An 11,508-nucleotide genomic window follows, 5' to 3' on the forward strand; every position below is an offset into this window, starting at 1 on the left:
GATTATTTTCTCAGCATACAAGTTGAATAAGTATGGTGAAAGAATGCAACCTTGTTGCACACCTTTCTTAATTTTAAAACATTCAGTGTTCCCATGTTCTGTTCGAACAACTGCCTCTTGTTCCAGGTACAGCTTCATCATGAACACAATGAAGTGTTCCAGAATACTTATACTTTGCAATTTTGTCCATAGATTTTCATTATCTACACAATCAAAAGCCTTTGCATAGTCAATAAAGCACAGGTAAATATCTCTCTGGTATTCTCTGCTTTCAGCCATGGTCCATTGGACATCAGCAATGATACCCCTCCTTCCATGGCCTCTTCTTCTGAATCCGGTTTGAACCTCTGAAAGTTCTGTGTCAATGTATGCTTGCAGTCAATTCTGTATTACCTTTAGTATAACCTTACTCGCAGATGTCTTCCAATCAATTGGCCAGATAGTTTTCTTCCAAATTTCTTGGAATAGATAACTGAGTGCCTCCTGTGCCACTTCACTTTCTTGAAAGAGTTCAATTTTTATTCCATCTATCCCTGGTGCCTTGTTCTTTGCCAATTCCTTCAATGCACCTTGGACTTCTTCCTTCAGTATCATTGGCTCTTGGTCATATACTACCTCTTGAAACAGTTGAACACTAACCATTTATTTTTGGTACAGTGACTATGTATTCCTTCCATCTTTCCTTGATACTTTCTACATCTTTCATTAATTTTCTGAGAGAATCTTTCAATAACGAAAGTCGAGGCTTGAATTTTTTCTTCAGTTCCCCTAGCTTGAGAAATGCTGAGAGTGTTCTTTCTTTTTGGTTTTCTGACTCTAGATGTTTGCACATTTTGTTGCAATATTTAGCTTTATCTTCTTGAGCTGTTCTTTGAAATTTTCTGTTTAGTCTTGTACCTCCTCATTTTTTTCCATTTGCTTTAGCATCTCGATGCTGGAGTTCATGTTTCAGTGTCTCTTCTGACATCCATTTTGATCTTTTCCTTCTTTCTTGTCTTTCTTCATGTATGATGTTCTTGATGTCATCCCACAACGTTTCAGACCTAGGTCTTTAGTGTTTAAAGTATCATATCTGTTCTTCAGATGATCTCTAAATTCAGGTGGGATATATTTAAGGTCATACTTTGGCTCTCATGGATTTGTTTACATTTTCTTCAGCTTCAGTTTTAATTTGCAAATGAATAATTGATGGTCTGTTTCACAGACTGCCCCTGGTCTTGTTTTGACTGATGATATGGAGCTTTTCCATCATCTCTTTCCACAGATGTAATCAATTTAATTTCTATGTATTCCATTTCTATGGCAGCTGATATGAACTGCATGATTTCTTGCCCCATGTAGGTGACAAGCACTGTTCTTTTTAATCCTTTAGGATGTTTCTTTTTGTAGTCTTGGATATATAACTATTAGTCTTTTGATCCATTCTCTATTAAATACACCATGGTTTCTTCTGAGGATCTCTGAGTATTTTTCTCCATGTAATTCTTTCTAGTTTGCAAAAATATATACAAAAGGAAGTTACAACTTATGAATTTTATGTTTTACCTATGGTAGACCTGCTTGACTTGGTTAAGTCACCCAGGAGTCCTGAAATTGAATATTCCTGAGAAATCGCCTAAAGTCACTAAGATTTTGTTGTTGTTGTTAAGTGCCATCAAGTCAGTTTCGACTCATAGTAACCTTGTAGAGGGCTTCTGAAGAGTAGTTGGTAAGCTTGAACAGCCAACTTTGTGATTCAAACCAGCTTTGCAGTCCATCATATTAACCCACAGCTCTACACCAGAACTTATTAAGATAGCGATCAATTAAGAGAAATTTTGTTGTTGTTTTTAACTGCCATGAGTCAGTTCCAACTCATAGTGACCTTGCATAGGGTTTTCCAGGAATGACTTCTGAGTTTAAACCACTGACCTTGTGGTTCAAATTGACCTTGTAGTAAAGTGCTAATCCTATGGCACCACACCAGGACTCCAAGGGACATTATCTGATCTGAAATTAATCAATTTATCAAAGGTGTGAAGTGAGATAAATTATATGGGCAGCAGCAATAGGCTTAAGTACAGCAATAATTGTGAGGTTGGCACAGGACCAGACAGTGTTCCATTCTGTTGTTCATTAAGGTTGTTATGAGTCATACCTGACTTGATGGTGTCTACCAACAACAAGTGTTAGTTATAGTCCTTTTCATGTTTGACTACAAATGGAAATTTACCTCTTCCTACTTCTACACCATTGTCCTGGTGTGTTGCTGTAGGATAATGCATTGGACAGCACCGTCACTTTGAACTGCAAGGTCAGTAGTTCAGATTCTCTATCTGCTCCTTAGACTACCTATACATGGTCTGTATGATTTAGAACTGACTCGAAGGCACTTAACAACAACAATAGCCTCTATACCAGGAATCCTAATGTAGTGCTATAGGAAAAGATTTGGACTGCTAACCATAAGGGCAGTGGTTCAAATCCACCAACTCTTCCTTAGAAACCCTATACAGGGTCACTCTGGGCTGAAACTGACTCAACAGCACCTAACAACAACAAATTCCACCTCAAATTTGTACTTAGTATTATCTTATACTTCTCAAGGCAAAAGTGATTTCCAATGTACTGTCATTTCCAATATGCTGTCATATTTTAATTATGGTTTGCATTTTTAATGGATAGATGTAATAGCCATTCTGTTTTCTGTAATATTTTAGAAGCAAGCCCTTCTAGAGAAAAAAATGGCCTATCATTTACAAAAAATGCAAGAGATTGGAGATAGTGAAGAAATGGAAAAAAATTCATTTGAATGCAAAGGACAAGAAGGAACATATTGTGAATGTAAGAACATTGAAAGACAATGTAGCTAAGTAGAAGATGCTTACATAAGTATTTAAGCTAGTGGCTTTTATAAAACTTCTCTATGTGCTTAATACTTACTATCTGCTTTGTGCCAGACTTTGTTCTATGAGTTTTTCCATTATAGCTCACATTGACAAAATAAATAAATAAATATAAGGAGAAGGAATAGAGGAGTTAGAGAATGAGGGAAAGGCAGGAAAAAAGAAAGACAAAAAGGATGTATAAAAGAAGGATCAGGCTTTGCTATACCCATGCTTTCCCACTTGCTTTTATTTATAACATTGAAAGATGTGGGATTACAACCCCACCCCTCTGATATTAGTGCCATTTTCATGGCCAGAATGAAAAATTTTAGACTTATTTGAACTGTAAGTACGTATATCAGGAAAGAACGTGATCATCTCCCATGTAGCTAGCTTAACAGTGTGATTCTTTCAGAAGCCAGAGCCTCTCTGGATCGTTCTAGAAGATTCCTAATTAGCCTCCTTGATTATTATTTATTTTTACCTCAAATCCATTTTTCACATTGCTGCCAATGACACTTAGAAGGAGGTAGTTTCATCTCCTGCTCAACAAGTTTAAAGATAATTTTAACTGATACCTATTAACAGAAGCTCAGACTACTTAGGTTTAAAGATGCCTTTTAACTGAACTAAATAGGTTTAAACTACCTATTAACTGAAGCTCATACTACTTCCAATCTAGCTTTTTCACTTTTTTTCACATTACATCCTTGAGGATTGTACTTGTTGTTTTGAGTTGATGTGGAAAGGCTTTGGAATCACTTTTCTGTAGTTCAAGACCTGCTTTACCATTTACTAGCTTTGTGACTTTAGGAAAATTTCTTATCCTCTCTGAGCCACAGTTTTATTATCTGAAAACAAAGATTATATTTATAAATAATCTCTATAAGGAACTCACCAGTCTGTAGCATATAATAAGCACTCATTTTATTTCATTGTCCAGTCAAATTAGACTACTGATCATACCTAAAACTTGATTTCTCTTTTCTGCTTTTGTGCTTCACTTTGTGCCCTTTGCTCAGACTAGAATAGCCTGCTCAACATACATCCCTATTAAACCCTATAATTATTAAGCCCCACCTCCTTTGACACTCCATAAAATTTGGATTCTTTGTTTTCTTTTTATGACCTCAAATGGAAGAGCTCACGCCTTTGAATCCATATAGAACTTTGTATCATTCTTAATACAGTTTGAATATTTTCTCTGTCTAAATCTCCCATAATAGTCTGAACTCACAATTTTATGTTTTACAGAGTATTAGCACAATATATATGCTGAATGCATATTTACTGAATTGACTAATTTAGTCTCTGCATTTCATTAAGGCAATGATATAGCAATACCATGCCTCAGATAAAGTATCATTTTAGCAATTCTGTATATCCCTCAATTTTCCAGTGTTAACTTTCACATCTAATTGTGGGAAAAAAAGTTCCAAATACACATCTTAAGCATTTGCACCTCAAATTCTATAAAAATATTTCTATTTCTGTTATAATGGTAAACGAGAGTAAGTAGCTCTATTTCACAAGTGAAGCTAAATTATGCCACTAAAGTAATGTTACCATTTTTCACCAGTTAGATTCCAAAGGGGACAGTGGATGTGGTGGGGAAAGAGCATTAGATGAACCAACTGCAGTGATCAGCATTGGAACAGATCACTCTCATAGTCTATATCTCCAGTGAAAACTCCTTTTGCACACATGCAGTAGGATTGTTTGCCTACAATTGCCACTGAAATTATGACCACTATCTCAAAAGAGAGATATGTGTATGGATTTTTTTGTATATGTTTTTGCATGACCATCAACAAATCCAAGAATTCTCATAGTCAGTGTGGGCTGATGAGTTTGCAGCCATCACCATTCTGACACATATCCCAACAGAGAAGCAATGTCACGTTGCATCTGTGTAGGATATAGCTTTTCCTTTTTAGGGGGAGAAAATTCTGTCCCTTCAAGTATGATTTTAAAGTTTTCTTTCTTCCATTTCACATCTGGTCATCCTCTCCTCACAACTCCACATATAGATTAGCATGGAAGACTAAATAGAGTCCATCATTGGTAATTCTGTCATCACAATTATTAAAAATAAATATTTATTGTATTTCTTTAAGCTTCTTCTCCAAAGAAAAAGAAGAGTTATGATGATGGAAAGTCACTTTTTGCTGCATTTACAGAAGTAAATGGTAATGAAATATTAAGATAAATACTGAATAGTTATTTGGGGAAAAGTTGCATGTTGTTGTAGAGTTGGAAGTTATGACAATGGTATTTTAAATGCCAGCAGGGTCACTCATGGTCAACAGATTTCAGTGAAACTTCCAGATTAAGCTAGACTAGGAAGAAGGAGAGGCAGACAACTTCTGAATGGTTAGCCAATATAGACCTTATAAATAGCTGAGGAACACTGTCAGATATAGTGCCAGAAGAATAAAACATTTTCAGCTATAGAGCCAGAAGATGAGCCCTTCATGTTGGAAGGTACTCAAAATATGACAAGAGAAGAGCTGCCTCCTCAAAGCAGTGTTAAACATAATGATGTGAATGGAGCAGATTTAGGACCTTCATTTGATGATGGGGCACAATTCAAAATGAGAAGAAACACCTGCAAACAGCCATTAATAATTAGAACATGGAATGTATGAAGTATGAAGCTAGAAAAATTGGAAGCCATAAAAAATGAAATGTAATGCATAAAAATCAATAACCTAGGCATTAAGGAACAGAAATGGGACTGGATTGGACATTTTGAATCACACAATCATATGGTTTACTATGCCAAGAACAACAAGTTGAAGAGGAATGACATTGCATTCATCATCAAAAAGAACATTTCAAAATATATCTTGAAGTACAATGATGTCTATACAATGATGTCTCTGATAGGATAATAATCTTATGCTGACAATGAAGACCAAGTAATATCACTATTACTCTAATTTATGCACCAACATTAAATCCAGTGATGATGAAACTGAAGAATTCTAACAACTTCTTCCATCTGAAATTGATCAAATATGCTATCAAGATGCATTTATAATCACTGGTGATTGGAATGTGACAGTTGGAAAGAGGAAAGAGCCATAGTTGAAAACTATGGCCTTGGTGATAGAAATGATGTGGAGATCACATGATAAAATTTTGTAAAGTCAACAAATGATTAATTGCCAATAACTTTTCTCAACAACACAAGAGGCAACTATATGCATAGACATCACCAGATAGAATACACAGAAATCAAACTGATTACATCTGTGGGAAGAGACAATGGAGAAGTTCAATATCATTAAGCCAGGGACAGATGGTGGAACAGAACATCTATTGCTCATATGCAAGTCCAGGCTAAAGCTGAAGAAAATGAAAACAAATCCATAAGAGCTAAAATATGATCTTGAATACATTGCAACTGAATTTAGAGACCTTTTTAAATACATATTTGGTGCATTGAACAATAAAGACCGAAGACCAGAAGCATTGTAAGATGGCATCAAGAACATCATAAAGGAGAAAAGCAAAATGTAAATAAAAAACAGAAAAGAAAGAAAAGACCAAAGTGAATATCTGAAGAGACTATGAAACTTGCTATTGAGTGTAGAGAAGCTAAAACTAATGGAATAATAAGGAAGTAAAAGAACTGAACTGAAAATTTCAAAGGGCATCTCAAGCAATCTGAAAAGATCTAGAGTTAGAAAACTAAAAGGGAAGAACACACTCAACATTTCTGAACCTGAAAGAACTAAAAAAAAAATTGCAACCCTAAACTTGAGCTATTGAATGATTCTATGATTAAAATATTGAATGATGCAGGACGCGTCAAATGCAGATTGAAAGAATACAAAGAGTCACTGTTAAAAAGAAATAGTTGACATTCAACCATTTCAAGAGGTAGCAAATGATCAAGAAATATGGTATTGAAGGAAGAGGTCCAAGCTGTACTGAAGGCATTAGTGAAAAACAAGGCTCAAGGAATTGAGGAAATATAAATTGATAAGTTCCAACAAACTGATGTAGTGTTGGAGACATGTAACTTGACTACACCAAAAAATTTGGAAGACAACTTCCTGTCTTGGAAAAGATCCATATTTGCACCTATTCCAGAGAGGTCATCAATGGTAATGTAGAATCAAGCAAGTTAAATTTTGCTAAAGATAATTCAAAAAGTGTGGCAAGAGTACATTGATGGGAGTGTTTCAGAAATTGAAGTTGAATTTAGAAGACAAAGTGGAATGAAACATATAATTTCTGACATCAAATGGATCTTGAGAGAATACCAGAAAGATGTTTCTTGTGCTTTATTGATTATGCAAAGGCATTCTACTGTGGGATCATAATAAACATTGCAAATAATAGGTATGCCAAAACTCCTAAGTGTGTTCATGAGGAACATGAACACATTTCAAGAGGAAGAACAAGGAGACAATAAATGTTTTAAAATAAGAAAACGTGCTGAGAAAATGGATTATATGAAAAATAATGTGACATCAGGATAGGAGGAAGGCTCATTAACAACCTGTAATATGCAGATGATACAACTTTGATTGTGGGAAGTGAAGACTTGAAATACTTACTAATGAGCATCAAAAACTCAGCCTATGGGTTACAGCTCAATGTAAAGAGAACAAAAAACTTCACAATTGTACTAATAAATAGCATCATGATAAATGAGGTAAGATTGAAGTTGTTACAGACTTCATTTTCCTTTGCTCCACAATCAACACATACTAAAGTAGCAGTCAAAATATCAAATGACATAGTGCATTAGGCATATATGCTGCAAAAGATCTCTTTAAAGTTTCAAGAGCAAAGATATCAGTTTGAGGACTAAGGTGCACCTGACCGAAGTCATAGTATTTTCAACTGCCTCATATCCATGTGAAAGTTGGACAATGAATATGTAAGATTGTAGAAGAATTGATGCATATGAATTCTAATGTGGAGAAGAATATTAAAATAATATTACCATGGACTGCCAGAATCACAAATCTGTCTTGGAATTAGTACATCAGGATGCTCCTTAGAAATGAGGGTGGTTAGACTTTGTCTCTCTTACTTTAGATATGTCATCAAGAGAGACCAGTTCCTACAGAAGGATATCACATTTAGTAAAGTGGAGGGTCAGTGAAAAAGAGGAAAACCCCAGCAAGATGGAATGACACATTGCCAGCAAAAATAGGCTCAAAAGTAACAATTGTGAGGATAGTACAGGACCCAGCTGTGTTTCATTCTGTTGTATATAGGGTTGCTATGAGTTGGAATCTATTCAACCACACCTAACAACAAAAGTTAGTTACAAAAAAGGTAACTAAGACATATATTCTGAATGTAAATATTTTTCAGATATGTGATTTACAAATAATTTCTACCAGTGAGTGATTTTTCTTTTCATTTTCTGCTCCAATAATGTATGTGTCTACTCCAGTATCTTACAGTCTTGATTAGACTGTTGTTGTTAGGTGTTGTCTACTTAATTTTGACTCAGTGTGATGGTGATTATAATAATTTTTTTTGAAAACTGAAAACATGCCATTGCAATTCTGTCAACTTTACTTTTCTCTTTCAAAATTGTTATAGTTCTTTTCATTCATTAGCCTATTAATATTCATTTTATAATCATCTTCTCCATATCCATAAAATTAAAGTCGTGGTATTTTAATACAATTGTATTGAATTTATATATCAATTTAATGAGAAAAGACATGTTTACTGTGTTGGCTCTTAAAAATCCATGAACATAGTATGTCTTTTTATTTGTTTGATGTTCTTCAATTTCTTTAATAATTCTTTTGTTGTTTGTAGCCCATGAATTATATTTGCTATGATAAATTTATACATGCATACTTCCTTTGAGGTTGGTTGGAGTTGTACTATTGCATGTGGCATTTTTTTTTTTTAATTTTTGTTCTGATTTACCCAGTATTAACATGTATAGTATTCACTTAAAACTAGTTTGTACTTTATCTCTTTATATAGGTTTTTTTTGTGTTTCTCTAACATTGCACTATATATAATCAACTTTTCAAAATATACTATGAATCAATATTTTACTTTTTTAAGTGGACTGTAACCTTACTACTATATATGCCCTTTGCCTCCCCTTACTATAACAGATATCTTATGATTCTACCTATAAGAATTAAACATCTAGTCAGACAATGTAATCAATTTTATTTTCAATCATGAAATACATTTTATTAAAACTCTTTAAAGGAACAATAATCTATTATATTTACTTTAATAAAGATGCTGAAATTGTGGAATTTTTTTTTCATTTACTTTTAGGAAATTCAAGAAACAATATTTACCAATCTCCTAGTAGCACAAAGAATGCTGTCAAAAAATCAACAACTTCAGTCACTGACCAGCTAGAAGTACAGGATTATGGTATAGAACAAAAGGTATAAAATAGTGTTTCAAAGTTTTAGAAAATGATCATATATTTATTATGTTTTACTTCTATTAATTGTCTCATTCTCTAGAATGGTACTAATTGGTTGAAGATTTGCTTCTATACATCTGACTTGGTCCTTAACCTTGGCAGAAAAGATTTTGAGTTGGCTTTTATATCAAATGCTTTGTGCAGTTTAGCAGAAATCAAGTCACATGAATGTTTAGCAATTATGCTGACAGTAATAGCTAATATTTATTGTACATATACTGTTGGCGAGACCCTGTGCTAAATCAGACATGAGGGAATGGAGTCACATAGGATACAAAAGTTAGACTATCATTCCATTGAGGGCTCATTGTTTAGTGGGATGCACAAAGAGAAATGCTATTACAATTTAATGAGAGAATAAAATGATGAAATTTATTTTGTTTCTAAGTAGTGTGCTCAGTAAGCATTGGATGAAGTTGGATTGGATTGGATTAGATTGGATTTTTCTGGAACAAATTAAATGACTAAGAACCAAGTACTAAGTGAATCACTATGTCTTTAAATGCAATATGAAAACCTAGAGTAGGAGCGAGTTCATACATTGATAAATACTGCATTTCATTTAGAACTAGTTAAGTTAGAGATATCGATGTAAATTCTCTAATAGTATGTTGTTGATTTATATTGTTCTTGAACTAATTTCTAGATAGAAAAAAAGCCAATTTTTTTTTCAGTTATTGGTTGATGGAAGCTAAAATCACTACCAGAAATGTAATTACTAATGAATATTTTTCTGTTCACTGTTGCACCATATAGAATGATGGAGTGGTAGCCAAAGAATCAAGGAATTTTGATGATAGAGGTAAGACAATGAAAAAATATTTATAATTATTCTGATATTTGTTAAGCAAATAATTATACACATATATGTATATACATATATATAGGTTGTTGTTTGAGTGCCATTAAGTTGGACCTGGCCCATAGCCACCCTGTACAGGGTTTCTGAGGAGCAACTGGTAAGCGGGACCACAGACTTTTCAGTTCAAATGACCTTGTGGTTCAGTGCTTATGCTACATTGCCACACCAGGACTCTTTATATATGAACTCCATATATAAGAGAGTGAATAAAATATTATCCACACTTTGGTCATACAATTTACTTTAATAAAATTTTAGAAATGAGAAATGAAAAACACATCAGTTTTCAATATAATCTCCTTTCTTTTCAGTACACTTTGTTCATTACTAAAACATGTTTTAGGACGAGCTGTGTGCGATGAATGCACCGCTGTCCTCATTTCTTCATCAGAGTTGAATCTCATCCTTGAAGGGCTGCTTTCTATGGACCAACTAGGTGAAAGTTGAATGGAGCAACATTAGGACTATAGGAAGTCTGCTTTAACACCTCAAAATGAAGACCTTACAGAGTATCAATGGTGTGGGCAGAGGTCTGGGGACCTGCATTGTCATGCAAGATCACAAGGCCCTTGGATAGCAGTCCTCTGCATTTAATCTGAAATTAAGGCTTCAACTCTTCATGAGCATCTCACTGTCACAAGCACTGTTGGTTGTTGAACCTTTTTGCTAGTGGTGTTCTAATACAGGCCCTTGAGAAACCCAGAAATTTGTAAGCATCGATTTTCCAGCTGATAGTTGGCTTTTGAACTTGCTCTTGGTTAGCGATTGAGGATGTTTTCATTCCATACTCTACCATTTATTTCAGGCTCATAGTGATGAATGCATATCTCATCATCAGTAATATTTTTTTTTTTTTAAATAAACTTTAACCTTCCTTTGAATATTGACCCAAATTTTGTTTACAGATGTCCAAACACTTATATTTATGTTCTTACGTGAGTTGTTTCAGTACCCATCTTACACAAATATTTCAAAACCTAAGTTTCTAGTGAATTCTTTCATAGGCAGAGCCATGGCTGATTTGCAAATGATTTACCTTATGATCCACTATCACTTGTCTATTCGACTGAATCATTTCATGTGCATGCTCATCAGTTGTCATCAGTCATGGACATGGATGGTCACTTTATTATAATCAGAATGTGGATAATTTTGATTCACCCTCGTGTATATGTGTAAATATATATGGAGCTCTGGTAGTGTAGTGGTTACAAATCAGGTTGTGAACCACAAGTTCAGCAGTTCGAAACTACCAGCTGTTCCCGTAAAGATTTACAGCCTGTATAGGGTATTTATGAGTTAGAATCGACTCCACAGCACTACAGCACATAACAACAACA

General features: G+C 34.3%; 1 protein-coding gene across 1 annotated transcript in view; it reads left to right on the forward strand.

Annotated features, from left to right (window-relative positions):
* Nucleotides 1-11,508, forward strand: part of FSIP2 (fibrous sheath interacting protein 2) — a 110,925-nt gene that overhangs the window by 18,056 nt on the left and 81,361 nt on the right. The window contains exons 8-11 of the mRNA XM_006864063.1: nt 2,700-2,823; nt 4,985-5,056; nt 9,150-9,265; nt 10,063-10,108. Of these exons, the coding sequence (XP_006864125.1) occupies nt 2,700-2,823; nt 4,985-5,056; nt 9,150-9,265; nt 10,063-10,108 (358 nt within the window). The remainder of the gene's footprint in view (nt 1-2,699; nt 2,824-4,984; nt 5,057-9,149; nt 9,266-10,062; nt 10,109-11,508) is intronic.

The sequence above is a fragment of the Chrysochloris asiatica genome, unplaced genomic scaffold (genome assembly GCF_000296735.1).
Source record: "Chrysochloris asiatica unplaced genomic scaffold, ChrAsi1.0 scaffold00059, whole genome shotgun sequence".
Taxonomy (NCBI): domain Eukaryota; kingdom Metazoa; phylum Chordata; class Mammalia; order Afrosoricida; family Chrysochloridae; genus Chrysochloris; species Chrysochloris asiatica.